The sequence below is a fragment of the Vitis vinifera genome, chromosome 6 (assembly GCF_030704535.1).
Source record: "Vitis vinifera cultivar Pinot Noir 40024 chromosome 6, ASM3070453v1".
NCBI classification, from domain to species: Eukaryota; Viridiplantae; Streptophyta; class Magnoliopsida; order Vitales; family Vitaceae; genus Vitis; species Vitis vinifera.
Genome location: NC_081810.1, coordinates 1526509 through 1554007, shown reverse-complemented (window position 1 = coordinate 1554007; position 27499 = coordinate 1526509). Strand labels below are relative to the sequence as shown.

Here is a 27499-nt window from a genome sequence, read left to right as displayed (position 1 = left end):
CAAAATTCGAGTAGCTTGTTCAGCTCTCAAAATCAAATAGAAAAGTACCTGGTCTAAGTTTTGCACCGGCTCTGAAGAATTAATGTTTGGCGGAGCAGCCTTCACCAGAACAGAATAATAAGCCTTCTGATTGATCTTTTTTCTGTCCTTGCTAGGTTCTTCAACCTCATCAATGTATGCCACACGGAGGGAAGGGTATCTGCCACATGGAAATGCATATTCTCAGGTTTTAACTTACAAAAAAATAAAAAATTGATCAAACAACAAATTAAAATTATACACACGTGGTCATAAGCTTCAAAATGTCCTGTGCACGATGATCACCAGAACGCTTGTGAATCCCATATTTCTGACAAGATACCACATAAGTGAACTTCATATCAGCTACAGCTTGACATTGTGCCCAGAGTGTTCTTTCCCCCTTGGAATGGTCCTCCGTATTTAGTTCGATAGCCTTATACCCTTCCATTAAATCTGACAAAGGGCAATAACAAAGTTCAAGTATTCATTCTATACATAATTTCTAAATCAAAAACAATTTGTATTAAAAGTAAAAGATAGATTTTTGTATTTAATAGAAGAATAAATCAATAATTATACAAATAAATTTTTGATAGATAATAATTATACAAATTATGATCTACCATACTCAACCATTCCTTAATTTTCAAATGAAAAGATTAAGTACCTTCATCTTTGGCCATATCAAGGAAAGCCTGAAGCTCCAAAGCTTTCCGATAATACATCATACCTCTTACTGGCATTTGTAAGAATGCATTAGTCAATTTGTAAAGAAAAGAGGGGAGCTAAATGAAGAAGGATCAACCCTTACCAGTTTTGGACAATGTTTGACCCCTGTATGATGCCCAAAGGCGAAGTTCTTCTAATTTATCACCTTCCAAAAGCTCTTCTTCATTATTGCATCCCATTCGCTCAAGAAAGTTGTTCCATTCATCTGTATATTATTTTTGGCCAATTTAATACTAGCATAAAATTAACTACTTAAAAATGCATACAACACACAAGCCTACCATTTATGCAAGTACCAATACACAGGAGCAGAAATCAAACCTGGAAAAATCTTTTGCAAGTAAAAGAGGATTGAAACACCATCTTCATTTGGCACTTCCAAATCATGCAAAGAGAAGAGAACCTCCTCTGTGTAATATGGAGTCAACACACTACAAGCAAAATCAAATGCAATGAGTTAAAAACTAGAGGAGAAACAAAGTATGCAAACAAATTTAACCACTCAGTAAACCTGATTTCAATACACCTAACTACTTAATGATATGGTAAATTGGATGTGTACCAGTAAAAAACTGGTACAGGAAACTCCACAGATCCCAGTATGCTAAATTTTCCCTGGAAAATTGCAGAAAATAGGCTAGTCTGGCTTGCATATGTACAGGGAATCCACTAGTATTACCTTCCACACTTCAGCTTTTATTTATTTATTTATACATACATACATATATATAGATATGTATGTCTATCTATATACTCAAAAAAAAAAAAAATAATGCACGTCTCCAATCAAGTACCAAACACTGGATTTTCAAGTTCAAAATCAGCCATACATACCACATTTTGGTAATCCACACACTCAACTACAAATGCAATCTTAGCACTTTCTCCATCGTTCGCATGAAGGCAAAAATACAATAATCATGAGAAGCTAGAAAAACTAATATCTTTTAGACAGTTATCTGATAGGAAACACCAAAAAGGGAAAATGGAAGAGAAACAGATGGATAGAGTGAGAGAGGAAAAAAGGTGTGGCTGTCTAATCAACTCATACTCTATGCCTTTATTACATGAATATAAATACAGAACAAGTGAAACTACAAATTGACATTTCCCTATCTCAAGATAGTGCATGTTATGCTCAGGTAAGGATGGGGAGGTTCCATGTTCAATTCCATAACTTCCAAAAACAAAAAGAGGAGACAGAGAGGGATATAACAGGAAGAATTTACTTCTAAATGTTATCATATGTGATTTGCCATGCTCTCACTATGAATATTTTCTGAAAGAGAGAGAGGAAGGGAGGAAGGGAGGAAGGGAGGGAGGGAGGGAGAAAGAGGGAAGAAGGGAGAGAGAGGGAAGGAGAAAGAGGGAGTGGGGAGGAAGAGAAAGGGAGAGTGGAAGAGAGACAGAGAGAGGGAGAGTGGAAGAGACAGAGAGAGAGAGAGAGCGGGGGGAAGGAAAGGAGAGGGAGTGTGGGAAAGAGAGAGAGGGAGGGGGGAGGAAGGGAGAGAGAGGGGTGGGGGGGAGAGAGAGGGGGGGTAGGGGGAGGGAGAAAGAGAATAGAGGAAGAATTTACCTCTAAACAAAATAAGAAAACAAAATTATATGTAATCTGTGAGAACAGGAAGAATTTGCCTCAAAATGAAAAAAGAAAAAAATTACATGTGATTTATCATGCTCTTAGTATGAATATTTTGCATATTGATTGCTGATTTTCAGAAATGGAGCACATACTTCCCATACTTGAGTTTGTTCTCATCTCAATAAAGTATTGCTCCACCTCATTATGCCTAGTGTTTCCATGATCAACCAGATTATGAGCTAGGCTAATTGTGGCATTAATGTCAAATCATAAATTCATTGGACCCAAGGCCTTTACACATAAATCTTCTAGAAAGAATCTTCAACAAATAAGGTCACAAATACATCTCCTCATCGATATAGAGTCTATATCTGCACTTGAGATTACTATCAGAAGCTTTTTCTTATTTCACCAAATATGAAGGTAATACCTACAAAGATACACTATACAAAGGTAGATCTCCTATTGATGATGGAACAGCCCAATCTGCATCTATATAGGCATAAACTCTATCTGGTTGTACACCCACACAAAGTACCCTTGCAAAACAAGCCTTCAAGTTAGTCACCACCCTATTACAAATTTATCATCAATATAAATTTTGTCTCTAAATTTGAAATTACTATTATAGATTGTTTCTTATTTCACCAAAACTCAAGGTAATAACCAACAAAAGTACAACATATGAAGGTAGATCTCCTATTAAGGATGGAACAGCCCGATCCACATCTATACAAGCATAAAGCACTAATCTGGTCATGCACCTGAACAAAACACCCCCTTGCAAGACAAGCCCTTCAAGGCATCACTACAAACTCCTCATCTACACTTGCCACTACTACTAAAAATTATTTCTTGTTTCACCAACCAATTTTATAACCAACAAAGTCACAATATCCCAAGGTAGAACTCCTATTGATGATGCAATCAACCCAATCCACATCCACAAAAGCATGAACTTTTTGAGTATTCATGAGCATGCCTTCAACAACTACCCTGTTTGCTGTCTCTTGATATGGGGAAGCAGGTGAATGAAATTGACAAATAACACTCAGTGTAAGCAATATCCAGTCTACTAAAGATAAACAGATCAATCTTCCATAACTTTCCTCTACATTCACAAATCTGTCAAAGGAATCGCCCCTTCATCATCCAGTCCATGATTCACCTTGATATGGATGCCTATTTAACAGCCTAGCATCCCAATTTATATCAATAAATTTATGATGTATGTTTGCTCCAAGTAAATATACCTGTTTTGGACTGAGCTAAATCAATTCCAAGAGGGAAGCTTATGCAGCCCAAGCTTTTTTTTATCTTAAAGCTCTCTCTGTATCTTCTCCAGAAGGAAAACTCAGTTGCAATAATACCAATTAGCATAATGTTTGTCAACACACACAATCAGAGTTTTCCTCTTACCACCTTGAATATATGTCAAAATATGATGGGCCTTAGTTCAGAGTAAACTGAAGTTAGCCAAAGATCCTAAAAGTTCAGAGACTGACCATTGGAGACTTCCTTCAAGTGGAACACTTTTCCCATCTCTTGCTAAAACTTGGTAATCAGAGTTTTCCTCTTACCACCTTGAATATATGTCAAAATATGATGGGCCTTAGTTCAGAGTAAACTGAAGTTAGCCAAAGATCCTAAAAGCTCAGAGACTGACCATTGGAGACTTCCTTCAAGTGGAACACTTTTCCCATCTCTTGCTAAAACTTGGTATACTTAAGGTTGGACCATGTAGACTTCCACCCAAAATTATCATGCAAGTATATATTGGTACAGAGGCCAGTCCAGATTAGCTAGCAATGATGGCAAAACACATATAAAACAAATCACTGGAAACTGGAAAAAATGCTCCCCTTATAGACAGTAAACCAAAATTGGCCACCAGTTCAGGTCAACATCTTACAATACAACATTTTTTTTTTTTTTGATCAAAAAAAAAAGATATATTAATTAATGTGAGGAACACATAAGAAGGATGAGAAATCTTCCCCATGATATACAAACCTGATCAAAAGACGCAAACAAACCTCCACTCTACAAGGAGATCTTTACAAAAGGAACAAAAAGGACTATACAAGTATAATATCTCCAAAAGCTCATCTAGGCTCCTTACCATGTAGGCCAACCCTAAGGTGTACATACTGAAAGCCAATTAAGCTAAATGACACTCAAGGGAAGGGGTTTAAAAACATCAGTACAATAGATCCAAAAAGAGACAGAAATGAAGCAAGTCTCACATCATCTTAAGCGTCTTCCAAGTATCCTAAAAATTCCTAACATTTCTCTCTCCAAACAATCCACATCAAAGTGAGACAAAAAAACCTTTCAAAGAGTTTTGCCTCTAATAGAGTTCCCGAAACACATGAAAGAAATAACCATCATATCACGAACCCTGCTTAGCAGAACCCACACCATCCCAGCCTATGAGAATACCCTAAGTCATAACCCAAAGTAATAGGACAATGTGGGAAGAGATGGATCAATCGTCTCTCTACTCTCCTACATAGGATGCACCAATTAGGACCTAAGGGCTCTGAACGGCCTTCTCAATTCTAACATGTCATTGGTATTTACTTCTTATGTGCCAATAACCAAGCAAAGGTCATGACCTTAGAAGGGGTTCTTGATTTCAACAAAATTGGATGGAAAGGAACTGAATCTAATAAATATGACAAGGCTAAGAAAAAAGATTTTACTGAGATAAAAGTGGAAAAATTGACACCATTGTATTAGCTTTAATGTAAATGTCCATATACCGTATTACCAAACACAAATGAATGCAAGAGTAGAACAAAAAAACTAATAAATTGCATATCAGTTGTCCCAACACAACAAATTTTTATTTTACTCCACCATGCTAGGACCAAAAGCATTATGATTAAACATATTGAGTTATTAACCCATGGAAAACATCAAAATCACTCCCATTCACATGGAATTGGATGACATAAGATAACAAACCCTGTGAGGTCCAAGAGCGAGCGAATGTTTCTACTATTGGCCACAATTGTATGATAAAAAAAAATGTAAATGCAATGACACAAGTAAAAATAGTTAATAAGGAAATCTTACGAAAAGGAAAGCATATTGCGAACTTTAGGTGCAATAGGCATGTCCATGAACAAAGAATTCGAGAAGAAAGAAATACGCCTTCTAGCTTCCAAGTTTGACGGCACGTCCATTGCAGACTCCTTTACAGTAAGCAATAGATAAAGTCTTTTGATCTGAAATATAATAGAAGTACTCATTAGAATGGCTATAAAATTCAGAGATTTAAACTTTAATTATGGCATATCTTTACCAATGAACCATACCTTCTCCTTCCAAGCTTCAGATGAAGGAAGAATTGGAAACTTAATTGCTCCAGAAGATGCAAATAACTGAGAATGTTGTTCAAGGGAGGTCATCCCCTCATACCCGGGTCCACCAGTGTCTACCAAACTATTTAGAAATACAGTGACACCATAAGAAAGGAATCATGGTGTTTTTTACTTCATAAGATAGAATACCAAAATGCCTCACCTGGATACATTATCCTCCATCATTATGTCTCTTGTTACTACCTCCAGCATGTCCTGGAAAAGAATCACAACTTGATCCCTGTCCTCCTGTTTATTCTCTAACTGTAAAATCAAACTGTCTTGGTTAGGAATCTTCGTAAACCCCACTTCTACAGTGAATTGAAAACAAAGTTATAATGTGACGTTATACTAGATTGTGGATTTTTACCAAATAGCCGATAAGCTTAACAAAGTGATCATAGAGGCTAGGAAGAGCGCTCATCTTGAATTCTCTTATTAAATCACCTGCTTCTATGTGTCTGTCAACCTCAGAGAATATACATTCTATGACCCTGAAAAAATAAAAATCCATTAACAATAGGACACATCTGCACTCAATCCTTACTAGGTAAAAGAGAGAACTCCAGCACAGAATAGAGAAGAAACCGTATTTTCCTTTCTGTTCTAAAAAATGCCTCTTTAGAAATGCATTGAAGCTTACTCTTTCTCTCGGTCTCCCCGAACTAAGAATTTGATGATGTTCCTGAATGAAGCATAGCACTCACGAACAGCACAAGACATGTAGTTATCATTCTCAATCCTCTTCTTCAGCTCTTTGTCCTTACCATTACTGTCCTTAGCCATGTCCAATGCTATTGGAATCTATATAGGAGATGCAGACTGAATATATGGACAAGAGGGTTTCAGTAATATCCAAGAACAGCATGGTGATGAATACAAACCTTGCTAGCAAGTAAAAATGGAGGCCACTGTATAAGTTCCAAATCACGGTCAGCCCAATAAGGAACAAGCAATAAGTCCATTTCCCTGAAAATTAAAGCACAACCTAAACATGGTAGAACAGGAAGTAAAAGAAAAAAAAATACGAACTGAAAAACTAGAAACAACATCCAGTACAAACAAGCAAAGTCACAGGAATCCAAAAGTTATCAGGAACTTGAATCAAGATTTCTATGCTCCTGAGCAGCACCCTCAGGATTACCTATCACTTATAAGATCTTCTGCTCTAAAACTAGTGATAATTTTGTTCCACAACTGGGCAAATCTTGCAGCCTCTTTCTCTTTGTTAGATGGTATCTGCAAAAATATTGAGATTAGCATAATTCAAGGCAAAAATAGTTCCATATTTTTTTACTTAGTTAAATTACAGATGCACCCAAAACAGGTTATAAAACATAGAAAATAAAGATAGAAAGTTAACCTGGGCAAAGTTACGAGAAAAAGTGGCTTTTAGTCCTTTCTTTTTTGGCTCACTCTTTTCTTCCGGAATTAAACAGGCATTAAAAGCACCAGGCAATGATTGAAATCGAGATCTTAGCATTCCTAAAGTTCGTATCTGGAAACAACAAAAGAAGTCAAACAAACAACGAACACAAAATTGATATCAGGACTATGTTATCCCTTTTACACAGGACTAGAAGAATATCACAATGAAAATCAAAGAAACGATAATGATTGCTGAAAGTGCTACCAATGTAAAAATTGCAACTAGAAACTTTCAGATCTTTTTCCCAGTAATTAATGAATTGGTCACCAAAAGACACCATAAACAAATACAACTTGCAGCCCCAACATTTCAGGAGCTCCTGGGGAGAAAAAGAAGGGAGGATTGTGTTTTAGACCCAGGTGGGTCTGTAAATTAGCCCTAAGTCCTCCTAACCCGCATAATTGGGCCCAAAACCCAATAAAGTCTTGCAAATTGAGATGAAGGACATTGACATTCCATAAACCCGAAAATGCCCTTAACTGAGCTGGAAAAATAAAATAAAATAAAATCATACTAGAAATATAATTTTCAAAATGGATTCCAAGTTTGGCAATTAAATATTTCTCCTATTAGTTTTCCTTTCTCCTATTAAACTTTCAGATCTTTTTCCCCAGTAATTAATGAATTGGTCACCAAAAGACACCATAAACAAATACAACTTGCAGCCCCAACATTTTTGGAGCTCCTGGGAAGAAAAAAAAGGGAGAAGTGTGTTTTAGACCCAGATGGGTCTGGAAATTAGCCCTAAGTCGTCCTAACCTGCATAATTAGGCCCAAAACCCAGTAAAGTCTTGCAAATTGAGATGAAGACAATCCATAAACCCGGAAATTCCCTTAGCTGAGTTCAAAAAAAAATAAAATAAAATTATGCTAGAAATACAATTTGCAAAATGGATTCCAAGTTCGGTAATTAAAATATTTCTCCTATTAGTTTTCCTTTTATGAAGAATTGAAGATGCCGAAGCCCTAAACGATTCGAAACCCTAGCCGCCATCATGTATTTTGGATCCTGGCGGTTATCGTTGTTGTAGCCATGCGAATATCCCCAAAGGAGCCCAAAGTCCTACAGTCGTCATCGTGGTAGTCAGCATCCCCATGTTCCTCACCATCGCCATTTTCCTCTTCGTCGGCATTGAAACCTTCACCAGTGCAAATTTTTTGGTTGTTGGAAATTCAGTTTTCCATGTGCTTCTTGCTTAGGCACTTTATACATCATCTTGATTAATTTTGTATTTGGTTTTGTTTTTGCCCTTTTCATTGGCTTTTTCTTGAGAAAATTGGCTTGTTTGGATGGGAATGTGAACTATTTTTAGGCTCTTCTTTTTGGACAGGTTGGGGATTCTACTTTTAGTATTGGAACAAAGTGAATATGTGTAATAGACTTAACAAGTTTGTCCATGGATCTACAAATGAAGAAGTTCTACAACCAAAGCTGTGGGACTTTGATTTTCATCTTGAAACTTTGAGCATTCTAATTCTCTAAGCATTATGGGAAAGAATTTTATGGAATGTCTTTGATAATGTGGGCATGCAACTAAGTAGTTTCAATGTAATTTTATTTCTTCCTCCAATTTTTTTTTTTTCCTTTTAGCGTGTGATCAGATTCACAATAAGGGTGCAACTACATTGTGTAATCATGTATTAGTATTCATGATGAATTAATAAAAATATGTATAGAAATTTTAAAATCACAATATATATCGAATTTTGAGTAATGCATTCTACACTCTTAAGTCTAAGACTATGGTTTTTTCTTTTTTCAATAATATTAAAATTCATAAATATAGACTTAATTCTAAAGATATAAGGAAAGTTTGAAAAAATATGTTGGAAAAAGAGTATAAGTGCAATTTAATAGGAAAACATTGAGGAGAGATGGAAAGTTTTCAGAAAATTTAAATTATATGGGTTACAAAAAACAAAATATGAAGTTACAAATTTTGGATGATGAAATTTAGAAATCAAAGTCAAGTGAGTTTTTGAAAATTAGTTGAAATCCTTCAAGGAAGGTCCTTGTCCAGTTAATACATTTACTTTGTACAGTTAGTACATTTACCTTGTACGCTTAGTGTAAATACCTTGTACACTTACACAAATTTCATAGACCTAGCATGCAATGTGTGAATATGGGTAAGTTAACCATATTCCCATTGTCATGCCTTAAGGAAAAGGAGAAAAATTGAACCCAATTTGTCCCTAATCATCATTAGTGGGGCAAGTAATTGAATGAACATGTACGATGTCAAGGAAATGCATGGAATAAATATGTCATCAAGCAATGTGTTTGTGGAATGTCTCTCATCCTTGACAAAGGGAAATGAGAGAGCAATGACAATCAACCGAATTCCTTCAAGGTATACACCCTTGCACAATTAGTACATTTACTTTGTACACTTAGTGTAAATACCCTGTACACCTCCTGCACAAATTCTATAGACCTAAAATGCAATGTGTGCATTTGGGTGGGTTAACCATGTTTCCATTGTCATGACTTAGGGAAAATTTGAAAAATTGAACCCAATTTATGTTCCTATTCATCATTAGTGGGGTAGGTAATTGAATGAACATGTACAATGTCAAAAAAATGCATAAGATAAGTGTGTCATCAAGCAATGTGTCTGTGGAATGTCCCCTATCCTTGGCAAAAGGAAATGAGCGAGCGAGTTTTTGAAAATCAACTAAATTCCTTCAAAGAAAGTGGTCTTGTACACCCTTGTATAGTTAGTACATTTACCTTGTACACTTAGTGTAAATACCTTGGACACCTGTACAAACTCCATAGACCTAGAATACAATGTGTGCATATGAGTGGGTTAACCATGTTTCCATTGTTATGGCTCAAGAAAAATGGGAAAAATTGAACCCAATTTATGTTCCTATTCATCATTAGTAGGGTAGGTAATCGAATGAACACGTACGATGTCAAAAAAATGCATAAGATGAGCGGGTCATCAAGCAATGTGTCTGTGGGATGTCCCCCATTCTAGGCAAAGGGAAATGAGCGAGCGAGTTTTTGAAAATCAATTGAATTCTTTCAAGGAAGGTAGTCTTGTACACCTTTATACAGTTAGTACATTTACCTTGTACATTTTGTGTAAATACCTTCTACACCTTATTTTAGTTGGATATTTAAAATAAAAACTCTTCATCCATCCTCTTTCTCTCTTTTTCTTTTTCTTATTTTGATAATTTTTCAATTAATCCAAATCATTAAAAAAAAAAATCCTAGTAGATAAATTTGCAACATTTCATATAACTTGCTACCAAAAGTCATGTTCAAAACATTATTAATAGAAGGAAAAAAATTAAAATAAAATTTAAACTTTTTATTTTAGAATAGTAAAAAAAAAAAAAAAAAAAAAAAACTTTAAAATGTTTTTTAGTATAAAAGAAAAGAAAATAGTGAATATGTTTATTTTAAATAGTGTTTTAATCATTAAATTATTTACTTTTAAAATGTAAAAGATAATTTTTAATCATTGAAATTAACATATTTTAAAAAAAATTATTTTTCAAAATAGTTTTTGAATCATTAATGTAATTTTTTATTTATAATTTAAAAATAAAAAATAAAGTTGATTTTAGATTATTTATAAAAGAGTTTAACAAAATAATGAAAAATCCAAAAATTAGTTAAATAAGGGATAATTGGTTGGAGTTGGCATGTGAAGAGTGGTGGAATAAAGACAAAAATGATGGGTCCCACAAACACCACATGAGTTGAGACAATTTTTACATATTTGATGTGGAAAGTCAAATGGGTATTTTTGTCCATTACTATTTCATATCCTTATCATTAATTATGGGTGATAGGAGGACCTTAGGCCAATTTCCAGGCCCATCTGGGTGTAAAACACAATTCTCCCAAAAAAGAAAACACCAGGTAACAGAAATCCAGATACACCGGAAACCAACAAAAGTAACCAACCAAATCAAGTAGACCTTTCGCCCAATTATCAATCAAGAAATTATGGCTCACTATGTTGAGGTCCTTGCAGATCCACACTACTTAAATTTAGGTTTATATATCATCAAAAAAACACTTCTCAATGTTATACCCTCCACTAAGAAGGAATTAGAAAATTATCTGGTGTTTTATTTCCTTTCCTTCCAATTGTTTGGACTTTAGCTACTAAAGCCAAAACACTTCTCAATGTTATACTCTCCACCAAGAAGGAATTAGAAAACTATCTATTGTTTTATTTCCTTTCCTTCCAATTGTTCAAACTTTAGTTGCTAAGCCAAGCCCTCTTCCAATCATACTAAGGAGAGTTGTACCACAATAATAGATGGCATGAGCTCAGGTCATCCAGACAAGGCAGAATTCCTTGAGTGTTGTCTGAGTGGCACCATAAAAAATTGAGTATACCTTCTAAAGAGAATCCATGGAAATTGATGGATTCACTGCAAATCTAGTAGTGAAATCCTTTTAGTTAACCTTGTTCATCTGAAAGTAGATTAATTTGCGGGATCATATGAAATGAAAAAACCCACATCTAAGCAACTGCCTAAAATAAATAAAGGAAGCATGTAAATTCTTAATTACCACATGATTCTTAATGACTATCATCTAGCACAAGGATAAAGTCCTTATAATCAATCAAAAGCTCCACTAACCTCCCCTAGACGACGAAATGCACCGTATATACCTCCAAACAATGTTGAGAATATAGCATACCAGATCTGGGTATCCATAAAATAGACCTGGAAAACAAAACATTTGATTAGAACTTAGTCATGCTAGGCCAAATGCAAGACAGATTAATCATTGAAACAATCAAAAGCCTTACAAGTATGATTGGAGCCCAGAGAGCAACAACAACACCAATATTGTTCTTTGCTGAAAATTACATAACATGAGAAAAAACTTTACTTGCTGAACAAAACATTATGAACACATGGCACATATCCATTTTTCTTACCACGAGGAAAAAATTCATGCCACTGGAAATTAGTTATCTTGACACTCATGATAGCTTTTGTTGGACCCACTAGAGGCTTTATCTGCAATAGAATAAGGATTGTCAGTATAAATGGAAAAATTGAATCTCAGCTTAAAGCAACACACGGCCAATCAAATTTACAACAGCAAGTTTACTAAACTTTTTTTTTTTTTTTATAGGTAACAGCAAGTTTAGTAAACTTTTTTTTTTTTTTTTTTTATAGGAAACGACAAAGGAATATATTGATAAAAAGGAAATACAAGAGAAGGATGAGGAATCCTCCCACCAAAGAAAAACAAGACTACAAGTAATCAAGTTTAGTAAACTTTCAGAGTCAAAAAAGTGCAACAAAGCCTTATCCAACAATTTCAGGACATTAGGTACAGATCCAGTTCTTCCTTCAACTTGAACCACATTGGTTATATCATTCCTTGCTGGCACAGCCCCCAGATATTTCTTGACACATGGCTAAACCAATAGCCTAAATTCCGTCCGAATAGAACCTAGTTCTAACTTCAATAAGTATATACCATACATCAATACCTGCCTAAACTGATCCAACAATAGTAAATACCAACTGCTTTTTTGAGCAACCTAGTAGCAGGAGGATATGGAGAATGAGAAGATCAACTATCACAAATTCAACTGCTTAAAATTAACTAAGGGGAGCATGGGAAATAAGAAGCCTTTATAACACTTTCGTTTTTCCTTTTTACCAAATTCACAGATCAACCAACTGCTGAGGCTAAATTCTAAACCAAAAGAGGTGAAAATGAGTCCAGACACTTTTTCTCACAATTTTAGGCCACTTTATCCTTCAATATACATTTTTTTTTTACGAATTTTTTCCTCCTATGCCAAGTTCATTCTCACAAAGAAAGCATGAATCAAGATGAAAGTTTTGCCAATTCACAAAACATGTTTACAGTGAATAGGTAGATTGATTGAGGATTAAAGCAGGGAAGGGGAGGAAGATTCCTGCTAATATTGCAGTGGTATGTAATGGAAACAACAATTGCAATTATGTTAAATAAAAGAAAGATGTATAAAAAAAACAAATGAGAGGTTCTCCAGAGAGATGTAAAAATAAATTGCCAGCATGTGCACAGATATGTGTAAAACTGAACTATTGACTGTAGGGCAAATCCATGAAAGATCATTGCCATTGGCTCTTGAAGCTATTCAAACAATGTCTCACTTCTGAGGAGCTTTTTCGTAAGGTAGGCAATTCCCTCTCAATGCAGTTTTGATCATTAATGAGATTCTAGAAGAAAAAATAATTTTAAGGAAGAAAAAGCAATACAAATCTTTTGCAACCATTGGAGCTAACATAGTCAAATGCAAAACACCAAGGGTTTAACAACAAACATGCCTAAGGACATGTTTTAAATGCTCAAATTCAGTCAAAAAGGCTCCAAAAGGTCCTTAAGAATGTCAAGTTTTAAGTCGTTATCATAAACCAATTTCACTTCCCATCATCATTCAATTTTGGTGTATTTTTACTCTTTTATTGGGCCCCATTTTGATTTTTTACTAGAAAAAACGCAAGTGTTTCTTCTTCCACCATGTATAACCCACCAATTAAATTTTCCAATAAACCTAACTAGTAAAACATTGATTGAAACTACAATGCCCTTATGCAATACCAAAATAATTTTTTCCAATCCCAAGGTAGGGCATTCATAAACAAAAATCTTAATGTGATACCAAAACCAAACCTATTCTTGTCATCAAGATGCACACCAGATAATAAGAGTCATTAAGTTTTTCTTTTTCTTTTTTATAATTATTACCAGAACACTCAAGCAACTTGAATTTCAATGATGGATAATGAACAAACCTCTATATAGTAACTGAATGCCAACTTCGTTATAATAAGAAGAACCCAAAACATTGTGTACCTGAATGTTTGGACAAGGATAAAATAAACATTAACAAAAGGGAACTACTTTACCCTATAAAAAAAATATTAATGTCAGTTATACAAGTAATTCCATCCATATCTTGAACCAATGGATTCTTACTTGAAAAGAGAAAATGTACTCTCATGCATTCCCCTCCCAACATAAAGTCGAGGCTGCAAAATATCAAGCATACTAAGAATAAACCATATGCTGTAAACAGAACCACACACTACTACCTGAATTCAACATATAACAAAGTTTTGGCAACTACAGTAAATAAATAGAAATAAACAAGTGATAAGAAAAACAATCTACATACCTGCGACCACCACATCATGAGCATCACAATCTTATAGTTCGATCTTTCAAGGAAACGGCGAATGAAGGGAAAAAGAAACAATACAGCAGCTAGCATGTTTGGCGACAAGTATACCACAACAGCCAAAATAAACAAGGAAGGCGAATGTGAACTGTTGCCAAACCAACTTTTAATGGTTTGAGCAAATCCAGGAGGATTCTCCCAAGTGTAAGCATAAGTGACTGGCAGAATTATCACCCATGCAGCAGCCAAGACAACCTTTAAAATGTATCGTAGCTTAACATAGAATGACATGCTTTCCCTTGCTTTCCAACTGAGGATTACATCAAGGACAGCTGCACACATTAACGGAGTAATAATCATAGAACTTTCGTGAAGCAGAAATTCACAATAATGATCAGGTATATTTTTAGAAATCTTTATACAATTGAGACCTTCAGAAAAAGAATGGCTTCCCTCTCAGTTGTGAGTAGGTGTGAGTGCATGTTAAACTATTCAATTGAGAAGAACGAGCCTAAATAAATCCTCAAAATTCTAGAACTTCCATACAAAGGAATTGAAAAAATGTAGAAATTTTTAACTGAGAAAAATCCAAGAAAAGTAAAAGAAATGAAAAGTAAAAGGAAAAGTAATCCCAGAATTTGAAGTTTGGCTGCACATTGTTTTTTTTTTCTAATCAGAGAGATACACATTGTTTTGGTAAGTTTAATTTCATGATCAATGAAAGGGAAGTCTTGTAAGTTCCAACATTTGCAAATAAACATTTTTTTTCTGCAGATCCTACAACCAGATCATTTTTTTTTTTTATAAGTAAAAGGCAATTGTATAAAGAAAGCCTGAAGTACACCTGACAGTATACACGGAGTATACAAGGCAACTAGGCCAAAGGGAGAGAAAAAACAAAAAAACCCTTACTTACAACCCAACCAATCAATGAAATCGAAAATGGACCATGAAGCACAATTTACATGCACCCTAACCCAATCTGAGAACATGTACAAAATCAATTCCAATCAAGCATATGATCCAATCAAGCATATGATGTCTAGTACCACATCAAGTCCAGCTCAAAAATGGAACAGCCTGTCTAGGTCTTCTAATATGCAGGAAATATAAATGTACAAACCTACCAAGAACAACATGGCTGTACAATTGGACGACCATGTCCACAATAAACTGTGGTAAAAAATAAAGTAAAAAGTACTTTTTTATAGCAGATGAATGAATAGATTCAAAATAAAGTAGGATATCTTCTGAAATTTTTATGCTTAGAAGTTATCAAATTCACAATAAATAAAGTTAACACACTTTTGTAAGGGCAAAAAAAAAATCTATTTATAAAATGGCACCTAGCAAAAAAAAGAAGAGCAACCCTAGTTCGCAGGATATATACGAAGTGCAGAAAAACCAACAAAGAAAACAAGAGGTACTATATGGCCTTATACCCTTACCCAAACTGCCAATGAAATCTAATAGACACACCACAGTGCCAGCTCCTAAAGACATGGAAGACTGAGTAAACAAAGATGTCACAAAAAAAAAATGATAGGCATAAGATGTTATGAAAATATTTCTCAGATATCTTGTTTAAGCCCTATTTTAAGCCAAATTTTTGGCAGTTGCATACCAGATATCTTGTTTCTAAACCTACCAACTATTGATTGGACATTAAAATTTATATGTAGGAGAACCAAATTTTTTTACTGGGGTTAAGGAGGTAAACAGACATAAAATAAAACACAAAAATAAAACCAAAAAAAAATGCAAGGAGGACATGTTTTTGGCAGTTGCATACCAGATATCTTGTTTATAAACCTACCAACTATTGATTGGACATTAAAATTTATATGTAGGAGAACCAATTTTTTTACCTGGGGTTAGGAGGTGTTGAATATAATGTATGTATAGTATACTATCTTTCCTTATTAATATAGGTCATATGTATGGTAGTTAGGACTCCTAACCTTGTATATATATATATCTCTCAATTGTAAGTAAAAATATATGAATGAAAATAAGGTTTTTCTCCTTTCTCTCTCTCTTTCAACATGGTATCAGAGCCAAGGAAGAAAACCTAATTCTTTCCTGTTTTTCCGTGTCATCAACTCCGGGAAACCTTCCGGTGACCGTGTTTCTTTCCGGTCACCGTGTTTCTTTCCGGTCACCTTTCCCATCTCCCAATACTTTCCGGTCAGTCGGATCGTCGCTAGAAACCACTCACCGCCGGCGAAATTTTCCGGCGAACTTTCCGGCGAACTTTCCGGCGACCTATTTTTCCGACACCGACCATACCAGAAGGAGCGCCTGGAGGAGATCTCCACCTTTTGTGAAGACACCAGCACCAAAAGAGGAGCCACGCGCCGTCCACGCGCGATTTTCGGTCGGCGGCTGCATCTCACGCGCCGGCGCGTGGGTGCGCGTGAGGCATATTCCGGCCACTTCCGACACCTCTCCAGGCTCGTCCGGCGCCGTCTTGGCCTTCTAGCCCCCCGGCAGTCCTCCCCGAGCCCTGCATCTCCATTTTTTTCCCTGTTTTTGGCTTTCTTGCCATTCCGGCCACCTCCGACAGGGCTCCCCCTCCATCTCCGAGGCTTGGGTGCTGCTTCTCTTCCTCTCCAGGCACGTCACGAACCTTTTCTCCATTGATTGCACCTCTCACAGCCGTGGTTTCACTTTTTTTCTCTCTCCGCCGAAATCTGAACCCATCTTAGGGCTCTCTTCGATCCAAATACGTGAATATGACCACCAAAAATCAGATCTTTACCTCTGTTATCTCTGGATCTCCTATGATTACCTCAGAGAAATTGGTTGGCAGTGAGAATTATCTCTCCTGGTCTGCTTCTGTTGAACTTTGGCTTATGGGTCAAGGATATGAGGATCACTTGGTTACCCAGGAGGCAGATATCCCTGAGGTTGACCGCGTACAGTGGCGGAAGATAGATGCACAGTTATGTAGTGTATTATGGCAATCGGTTGATCCCCGGATTCTTCTTCATCTTCAGGCCTATAAAACTTGTTTTAAGTTTTGGACTCAGGCCAAAGGATTATACACGAATGATATCCAGCGTCTTTATAAGGTGGCTTCTGCTATTGTCCATCTCAGCCAACAGGACTTGGACCTATCTACTTATATTGGTCAGATTGCCTCTCTTAAGGAGCAGTTCCTGACTGTGATGCCTCTTACTCCTGATGTTGGGGCTCAACAAACACAACTTGACAAGTTCTTCATGGTTCTTACTCTTATTGGCCTCCGTCCGGATCTTGAGTCTATTCGTGATCAGATTCTTGGCAGTTCATCAGTTCCGTCCTTGGATGATGTGTTTGCTCGCCTCCTGCGTATCTCGTCCACTCAGACTTTGACATCTGATAGCGCTTCAGATTCTTCTGTGTTAGTTTCTCAAACTACCTCTCGAGGAGGACGCAGTGGTACCCGAGGTAGAGGCCAACGTCCTCAATGCACCTATTGCAATAAACTTGGCCACACTCGCGATCGTTGCTATCAGTTACATGGAAGACCTCCTCGCACTGCCCATATGGCCCAGTCCTCTGATTCTCTGTTGCCTCAGCCTCCGAGCTCCTCCGCATCTCAGACATCTCAGGCTTCTATTGCCTCTGTTGCCCAGCCTGGTAATGCCTCTGCCTGCCTTACCCACACATCTTCTCTTGGACCCTGGATTCTAGATTCTGGAGCATCTGATCACCTATCTGGTAATAAGGATCTTTTCTCCTCTATTACTACTACCTCTGATTTACCTACTGTTACCTTAGCTAATGGTTCTCAAACTGTGGCTAAAGGTATTGGTTTGGCCCTTCCTCTGCCTTCTCTACCTCTCACTTCTGTCCTTTATACTCCTGAATGTCCTTTTAATCTTATTTCCATCAGCAAAATCACTCGTACTCTTAATTGCTCTATTACATTTTCTGATAAATTTGTGACCTTGCAGGACCGGAGTACGGGGAAGACGATTGGCATAGGACGTGAGTCTCAAGGCCTCTATCACCTCACCTCAGATTCATCTCCTGCAGTTTGCATTTCCACTGATGCTCCTCTCCTCATTCACAATCGTCTGGGCCACCCTAGTCTCTCCAAGTTCCAGAAGATGGTTCCTCGTTTTTCCACTTTGTCGTCGCTTCCGTGTGAGTCATGTCAGCTTGGGAAACATACTCGTGTCTCGTTCCCAAAGCGTTTGAATAATCGGGCAAAGTCTCCTTTTGAGCTTGTTCACACTGATGTTTGGGGTCCTTGTCGGACTGCGTCTACTTTAGGATTTCAGTATTTTGTCACTTTCATTGATGACTATTCTCGATGTACTTGGTTATTTTTAATGAAAAATCGAGCTGAGTTATTCTCAATTTTCCAGAAATTTTATACTGAAATCCAAACCCAGTTCAATATTTCTATTCGTGTGTTACGCAGTGACAATGCCAGGGAATATTTTTCAGCCCAATTTACTTCGTTTATGTCTCATCATGGGATTCTTCATCAGTCTTCTTGTGCTCATACTCCTCAACAAAATGGGGTAGCTGAACGCAAGAATCGACATCTTGTTGAGACAGCTCATACTCTCCTCCTCCATAGTCACGTTCCTTTTCGCTTTTGGGGGGACGCTGTTCTTACCGCTTGTTATTTGATTAATCGTATGCCCTCCTCTGTCTTACATGATCAGATTCCTCACTCCCTTCTTTTCCCTGACCAACCACTTTATTTCCTTCCTCCTCGTGTCTTTGGTTGTACTTGCTTTGTTCATATTCTCACTCCTGGACAGGACAAGCTTTCCGCCAAAGCCATGAAGTGCCTCTTCTTGGGATATTCCAGACTTCAGAAGGGTTATCGTTGTTATTCCCTTGAGACTCATCGGTACTTTATCTCCGCTGATGTCACCTTTTTTGAGGACTCACCCTTCTTTTCCACCACTTCTGAGTCTCTTCCTGTTTCTGAAGTCTTGCCCATTCCCATTGTCTCCCCACCTGAAGCTATGCCCCCTCGACCACTTCAGGTTTATCATCGTCGTCCTCGTGTCGTTGCTCCTCTCCCTTTTCCTGAGGCACCTGCTGACTCACTTCCTATCCCTTCGGCTTCACCTGCCCCGGCTCTGCCTTCTCCTAATGACTTACCCATTGCTGTTCGGAAAGGTACTCGCTCTACTCGTAATCCTCATCCTATTTACAATTTTTTGAGTTATCATCGATTATCTTCACCCTATTCTGCTTTTGTTTCTGCTATATCCTCTGTTTCTCTTCCCAAGAGCACCCATGAAGCTCTTTCCCATCCAGGCTGGCGACAGGCAATGGTGGATGAAATGGCTGCTCTGCACTCTAATGGCACTTGGGATCTTGTTGTTTTACCCCCTGGTAAATCTACAGTTGGTTGTCGTTGGGTCTATGCAGTTAAGGTTGGTCCTGATGGTCAGGTTGATCGCCTTAAGGCCCGCTTAGTTGCTAAAGGCTATACTCAAGTTTATGGTTCTGATTATGGTGACACATTCTCCCCTGTTGCCAAGATTGCTTCTGTCCGCTTGCTTCTCTCCATGGCTGCTATGTGTTCTTGGCCTCTTTATCAGTTGGATATTAAAAATGCCTTCCTTCATGGTGATCTTGCCGAGGAAGTTTATATGGAGCAACCTCCTGGTTTTGTTGCTCAGGGGGAGTCTGGTTTAGTGTGCAGGTTACGCCGTTCTCTATATGGCTTGAAACAATCTCCTCGAGCATGGTTTAGCCGTTTTAGTTCTGTTGTTCAAGAGTTTGGCATGCTTCGCAGTACAGCAGACCATTCAGTTTTTTATCATCATAACTCCTTGGGGCAGTGTATTTATCTGGTTGTTTATGTGGACGACATCGTCATTACAGGCAGTGATCAGGATGGTATACAGAAACTAAAGCAACATCTTTTTACCCACTTTCAGACCAAAGACTTGGGGAAACTCAAGTATTTTTTGGGAATTGAGATAGCTCAATCTAGTTCTGGTGTGGTCCTTTCCCAAAGGAAGTATGCTTTAGACATCCTGGAAGAAACCGGTATGTTAGACTGTAAACCGGTAGACACACCTATGGATCCGAATGTCAAACTTGTACCAGGACAGGGGGAGCCTTTAGGAGACCCCGGGAGATATCGACGACTCGTAGGTAAATTGAACTATCTCACCATTACTCGTCCAGACATTTCTTTTCCTGTGAGTGTTGTTAGTCAATTCCTACAGTCACCATGTGATAGCCATTGGGATGCCGTAATCCGTATTCTTCGATATATCAAAAGTACACCAGGCCAAGGTGTATTGTACGAGAACAGAGGTCATACTCAAGTTGTTGGTTACACAGATGCAGATTGGGCTGGCTCACCCACAGATAGACGTTCCACTTCAGGGTACTGTGTTTTTATTGGAGGTAATCTAATATCTTGGAAGAGTAAGAAACAAGATGTAGTGGCCAGATCTAGCGCTGAAGCCGAGTATCGAGCTATGGCTTTGGCAACATGTGAACTCATATGGTTGAGACATCTTCTTCAGGAGTTGCGATTTGGAAAGGATGAACAGATGAAACTCATCTGTGATAACCAGGCCGCATTACATATTGCATCCAATCCAGTCTTTCATGAAAGGACCAAGCATATTGAAGTTGACTGTCATTTCATTAGAGAGAAGATCGCATCAGGATGTGTTGCTACAAGTTTTGTCAATTCAAATGATCAACTAGCAGACATCTTCACTAAATCTCTCAGAGGTCCTAGGATTAAATATATTTGTAACAAGCTTGGTGCATATGACGTATATGCTCCAGCTTGAGGGGGAGTGTTGAATATAATGTATGTATAGTATACTATCTTTCCTTATTAATATAGGTCATATGTATGGTAGTTAGGACTCCTAACCTTGTATATATATATATCTCTCAATTGTAAGTAAAAATATATGAATGAAAATAAGGTTTTTCTCCTTTCTCTCTCTCTTTCAACAGGAGGTAAACAGACATAAAATAAAACACAAAAATAAAACCAAAAAAAAATGCAAGGAGGACATGTTTTGGATCAAGAGCCCTTAAGGAATCATCAGCCCCAAGAGACATATCTTATGAAAGGACAACAGGGAGAGAGTGGGTCACCTTTTTCTCCATTCTCCTATTGTGATTGAATTATGGCAGAGGTTGTTCTCCTTAGAAAAGGTTTATGAGCAGCCCTAAAAGAGGCAGGTCAATATGATATCCATAGCCACCTAGAAATCTGGGAGAAGCTCTAGGACAGATCATTCCCCTATGACATAGCTAAGCCTTAGTTGTTTGCTTTGAAAGGAACTCTGGGATCTTTGAGGCAAAGAAGAGGCCAGTTGATCATGTATGGGACAGCATCCCTTTTTGTCATCTCTTGAGGTTTCTATTTCCAGAGAGTTCTCCAACATTCCTATTAGAATCATACTGCAAGACTGAAGACCAAGTCAACTATTATATCAGGGGAAAGATTCCATAAGAGCGTGAAAGATTTGTCCACCTCCTATGTGCCTTAAGTTTAACTTCATTCACAGCAATTTAGGCAACCTGACATAGGAAGGAACTGGTTGTTTACTTGTTTTTTTTTCCCCATTTTTCTTGGGGGGATTGTTGTGCTGGGCAGGTGTGGAGTGCAGAATGATTTTTGAGGCTTTTCTGTAGCCAAATGGAGAGAGAAATAAAAGAAGAAAAAAATCACAATATGACATTGCTTACATCATTACATTGATGCAGAAGAGCAAATGGATCCTTTCCCAGCAATCATTACCATGCAAAACACAGGTAAGACTGGTAGAAAACTTCTATACTAGATAATCCCAAAAATCTCAATACTTGGTCAAATTTTAAAAGAACATTGTAGATACCATATTATTTCCAAAATGCAATCTGCTATAGAAAGAATAAATGGATGCAGAAATAAAAAAGAGGAAACAAAGAACAATACTTTCAAAAGTTTTTCTCAAGTGGGAAAAAAAATTATCAAATCACCAAGATTAACTACCTACCTTGCCCAAGCTTCAGTATTGCAGCAGTTATAAAGACGCTCAGTACTTTCTTGAAAACATCACCACTAAAGATTGAACTTGGTTCCCCCGAACCATTCCAAGCAACAATTATCATAGCCTTAAAAGAATCACAAAATTTTAACACCATGTTACATAATCAAAGACAAAAAAGACAAGCAAAGAAAAGGTATGGAAGGACAGACAATTACCTGTAAGCACAAAATGAAGAAACTCCACATTCTATCAAAGCTTCTGAAAATATGCCAAAAGGAACGTATCTCAACAAAATTAACTTTTCCCATCCAGCGATCTCTGGCAGTTGGTTTGCCATCCTGAAATCAAAATATCATAATAACCCACCATCACTGAGGACAATTTCTTTCAAATTAAACAGCACCAACCACATTCAGCAGAAAGGAATAATGCAGTAATAATTAAACAATGTTTTAAGTATGATATCAAATCATTTTCTCATTTAGTTGAGGCTTGGGAACAAAACAGTAGAAGATAAACCTTATATACACAAAAGAAATAGTGCGAACAGTGTAGGACACAGAAGTAGAGAAAATAAAATAAGAAAAGGAAATATATCATACAATAAAATAAGGAGTAGAATACAGAAGCATTAGCATGTACACTGATATGTGGTTCAATTAAATTATGATGTGAATCTTAACGAATATACCCTGCCACTCAAGTAGACACATAAATAAACACCCATGTACATGCTATCATTAGTAACACAAACACATATAAGGGTGTTAACCTTTCGATATATTGATCATTTCTTGTTGTTTGCCTGTTCAGATAGACTTTTTGGAAGTAAAAAGCAACTTTTCAGCTCAGTAGAAACTTTTTTGTCACATGTCTTTGGATGGTTTTTATAAAATTGTTTATGAATCTAAAAGGACTTCTAGGAGAAACAAGGAAGAGGTTGATTCTCACCAAAGACCTCGTTTATTTTAATCATTGAACTATCAATTTTTCTAAAAGCTTAATCTTAGTGATTTGCCTTCAAACATGCATCTCTCTCCACGTATGGGGCTGCATGTGAGGGAGGATATTAAAGAGCATGTGATCCAAATCCTAAAAGGTTAAGCTTGTAGCATTTGGTTTTGAGGAAAAATGGTAGTTCAATATTGATGTTTAACAAAAATTCCACATGAAGTTAAACTTCCTACATATACAATACCAAGTGTTTCTTCTTTTTAACCCAATAATCATCCACCTTTTCACTTAAACCCAAACAATAGAAGTGGCACCTATTAGAAGCTATTTTGAGACACAATTCTCAAATCTTAACCTCTCAACCAAATAGAAGTCATGGCTAAAGAAAAAGCAAAAACAAAGCCAATGAGCCACAAAATAGCAAATGTAAAAAAAGCAAGGTAAAGGAAACAGAAAAATCAGAGTAATAGTAATAGCGTACCCCATTTCTTTCGTTATGCGTCTCTTCTATCGGCAGATAAAAGAAATCGGCATCTGCACGCATTGGCCAACCTAGTCGGAAGCAATCAACTGACCTAAAATCCCAAATAATTCGTTATTTCTTAGAATATATTGATAGGGAGCAAAACAAAGAAAAACTTGTGTAATACCAGAAGTATTCATTTAAATCATCATAGTTCCTCCATTGGGAATGCTTAGATTTTCCCCTTTTGCTCCTATCAGCTTCCTATAGTGCAACACAATTGTCATGACACAACTAATAAAACTAGGAAGAAAATTATGACAACCAATACTGTTAGTCTTTCACAGAAAAAAAGAACACGTGTAGCACCTTTGCGATCACTTCATAGATAGGAGTAACCACTTTCTTTAAGAAAGCCTCTTCTTCACCTCCATAGGCTGGTTTCACATGTTCACCTGTCATGGGACTGACATTCCCAGCCAGCATACCATACAGCTCAAATGCCATCTACAAGAACAAAAGTATATATCAATCCAAATACAATTAACATTTATCAATAGCCCAAAAGAAAAACATTTCAAGAAAGTATTTCTTCAAAAATATATTAGCTAATATCTGATAATCAATGAACTATTCCAAGGAAACTTGATTCCATGCCATAATTAATAATAATTATCTTTTCTCAATGACATTTATGCCAATAGTTACCTTAATGAAATCAAACAGCCCTACAACTCGTCAGTTTCTCATCCATTTGTCATTTTGAGTGATGATCTTGTAAAAAATATTGTCCTCAATCTCAACATCTCAAAACTTCTCAACCACCTCAAACTGCTTTTCTTCCTCATCTCAAAGGTTTAACTTCTCAACTATCTGAAAATACTTCTCTGCTCTCACTTCTCTTTTAAAACTCTCACAGCTTTTCTCTATATATTCAGAGAATTTTCAGGGTACTCTACCTAGGTTCAGGCTTTTCTTACCCCATTTATGAGTTTTTTATACTACATTTTTTATGATTTCTTTTATTTCTAAAAACAAATGAAATTTAGTGATGAGAGAGATTTATTAGCTTGGTTCAAACCAATTGACAAGGTTGGCTCAAACATTTCTTTTTTTTTCTTTAATAAGAGTGTATCAGTAAAAGCAAAAGGCGCACAAGAGTACACGGGTCAAATAAAAAGAGCACAAAACAAAAAACAGGAAAAAGGGTACACAAAAAAAAAATACTCCCTCCCTCATCCAAGACCCAACCAATCTATGAAATCAACCAATTGCAGATATCCTCCTCCTATATACACCCTAACCCACAGAAAAATTGTTAAGGAAAATAATTGTTAACCTTTGATCTCAAAATTCCTCACATTCAAAGAATCTCCAATTTCTTTCCGTCCAAACCGTCTAGAAAATGAAAGGAAGGGGCAGCTCTCCAAGCCTTAATATGCCTTCCATCTATAAAGAGCCATGTCACCCTAGGTTGGCTCAAACTTTTTTATTGAAGTTCAAGATTTATATTTTATTTTAAATTTGACAGTAGTGGAATCCATATTTTCATTAATAGCATGCATCAAAACCTATGCCCATCCTTTTTCTATTTGATGAGAAACAACAATATAGCATATTAAGAAAAGTAAAAATAAATACAAATAAGTACAAAGGAGGATGAGAGATCCTCCTAAAGGAACAGAAAAAGAAAGCAAAAAACCAAGTCCAAGAATCTATACATGAGAATCCACAAACTATGTCCCATGTGGGAATATACAAAAATAATCTATCCTTGCTAGCCCCCACCCTTGGGTCCACACACCAACCTCCAACTATCAAGTTGGATCAAATTATGGGAAACACCCTTAAAAGTTGTAATGCAAGATGCCCAAAAGGAGGCTAAGAAATGAATTATGTCCCAAAGACACTCTGAAGTTCTCGCCTTGTCCTAAAAAATCATAACATTTCTATCCTGCCACATAACCCACATCAGAGCAAGACAAGCAAACTACCACAACACCTTGCCTTTCCTGGTATTTCCTAATCTTTTATATGAAATAATCATCATGTCACATATACTCTTAGGAGGAACCCAATCTATATGAACCAAGTCGAAGAGTCCATGCCAAAGCCCCAAACTCAATAGGCAATTTAAGAAGATATGATCTATCGTTTCACCACCCTCCATACATAACAAACAAACATCAAGACTGAGGGCTTTATAGGATCTTCTCGATTGTAGCATGTCATTAGTGTTTACCTTCTTGAGTACCACTAACCAAACAAAGGATTTGACCTTAAATGGGGCTTACAATTTCCAAACAAAATAAATAGCAAATGATGGAGTTGAATCAATATGATTGGACAAGACTAAAAAGAACGACTTTATTGTGAATAAACCTGAAAAAAAAAATAAATAAATAAAGACGAGGCTCTAGAGTCATGAGCAAATGGAGATAAATGCAAGTGTGAAAGAGAGTACACGAGTCTTTCAAGATCTTCTAACTCAAGATCCAAAAGATTGCATTGGAAGTTTGGATTCTAAGAGAAAGGATTAGTGAACCCAAGAACTAATGAGATAGTGAGGTTTATAACTGTGACAATTCTGAATAGACCTAGGAATTGAGAACACGAAGGTTGATCCCCCCACCACAAGTCTTCTCATAACCAAATTCTTATCCCATCTCCCACCACTAGTCAAGTGTGTATCTAGAAAAGCCTGGAAAGACCTGTGCAATGGCTTTCCAACAACAATGATGTGACCACCTGACTATAGTGTTGGCATCCCACCCATTAATATGTCCCATAAATGCTTAGGATAACCTAATGCCAAAGAGCATACCTTTCTCTAAAGCCATTTTCCTAATAGAGCACGATTTCTTACAAAAATCTTCCCAAACCCTAATCTCATATCCCTTTTAGCCTTACACAGTAAGTCCCAACTAATGAGATGGTCTCTCTAATGCTCCCCAAACTCTGACCACAGAAAATTGCTTTGCAATTTCTCAATTTTCAATGCCATTAAAGAAGGAATCTTGAACATGGAAAGAAATTAGTTAGGAATATGAGATAAGCATGAATGGATAAGAGTTATCCTCTCACCTAAAGACAAATAGGCTTTTTTCCATCCATCTAATCTTCACGAAACTCTCTCAATCACCAGATCCTTTGATACACTTGTCTTTGGTCCCCCCCCCACCCTAATGGAAGTCCCGAATATGGAATGGGCCAATCTAACACTTACACTCAAGGACCAATGTCATCCTATCGAGTTGATCTAGATTAACGTTGATGCCAAAGAAGGTACTCTTCTCTAGATTGGCTTTACGTCTAGAAATATGCCCAAACACTACCAAAATTATCTTAAAAGGTTCCAACTCTTCTCTGAGTTTGTGCCCCCATCCTTCTAATCCTATAAAATAACAAACCAAGATTCTAATATCAAATTATACTCTAATCACCTATCAAAAAATATCAAATTATACTCTAAGCATTTAAAGCTAAATGTCAATGTACTAAATAATATTGTATGCCAGTAGAACACATTATAATGCAACTTTCAGAATTTCCTGGAATTCCAAAACTCCCCCTCAAATTAATGTGCTATCAATCTGTAACCAAACAAGACTTTCTATGGATCCATTCCATGTACATGAAAAAGACATGTCACTTCAGAACAACAGAAAAACAGAAAAACTGGGTCCTCAAGAAAGAGTGTATGACAAATCCAAATGAAAGTACATTCCATGGACTTCACATGGACCTAAAAACAAGCCAATAATTAGAAAGGAGCCTAAACAGGCTAAATGCAGAAAGTACTAACCTCACT

The 27499-nt window shown here is 36.8% G+C and overlaps 1 protein-coding gene across 1 annotated transcript in view; it reads right to left on the bottom strand.

Annotated features, from left to right (window-relative positions):
- LOC100265625 (callose synthase 3) overlaps nucleotides 1-27499 on the bottom strand; it is a 38282-nt gene that overhangs the window by 4211 nt on the left and 6572 nt on the right. Inside the window, exons 11-34 of the mRNA XM_002283262.5 lie at nucleotides 24058-24195; nucleotides 23876-23952; nucleotides 23707-23800; nucleotides 22487-22609; nucleotides 22278-22395; nucleotides 14296-14630; nucleotides 14097-14149; nucleotides 13913-13973; nucleotides 12052-12133; nucleotides 11920-11969; nucleotides 11747-11833; nucleotides 7064-7198; nucleotides 6845-6939; nucleotides 6585-6669; nucleotides 6344-6504; nucleotides 6071-6194; nucleotides 5864-5964; nucleotides 5656-5782; nucleotides 5414-5565; nucleotides 1072-1181; nucleotides 833-955; nucleotides 689-757; nucleotides 285-474; nucleotides 49-199 (exon numbers count right to left, since the gene is read on the bottom strand). Of these exons, the coding sequence (XP_002283298.2) occupies nucleotides 49-199; nucleotides 285-474; nucleotides 689-757; nucleotides 833-955; nucleotides 1072-1181; nucleotides 5414-5565; nucleotides 5656-5782; nucleotides 5864-5964; nucleotides 6071-6194; nucleotides 6344-6504; nucleotides 6585-6669; nucleotides 6845-6939; nucleotides 7064-7198; nucleotides 11747-11833; nucleotides 11920-11969; nucleotides 12052-12133; nucleotides 13913-13973; nucleotides 14097-14149; nucleotides 14296-14630; nucleotides 22278-22395; nucleotides 22487-22609; nucleotides 23707-23800; nucleotides 23876-23952; nucleotides 24058-24195 (2841 nt within the window). The remainder of the gene's footprint in view (nucleotides 1-48; nucleotides 200-284; nucleotides 475-688; nucleotides 758-832; nucleotides 956-1071; nucleotides 1182-5413; nucleotides 5566-5655; nucleotides 5783-5863; nucleotides 5965-6070; nucleotides 6195-6343; nucleotides 6505-6584; nucleotides 6670-6844; nucleotides 6940-7063; nucleotides 7199-11746; nucleotides 11834-11919; nucleotides 11970-12051; nucleotides 12134-13912; nucleotides 13974-14096; nucleotides 14150-14295; nucleotides 14631-22277; nucleotides 22396-22486; nucleotides 22610-23706; nucleotides 23801-23875; nucleotides 23953-24057; nucleotides 24196-27499) is intronic.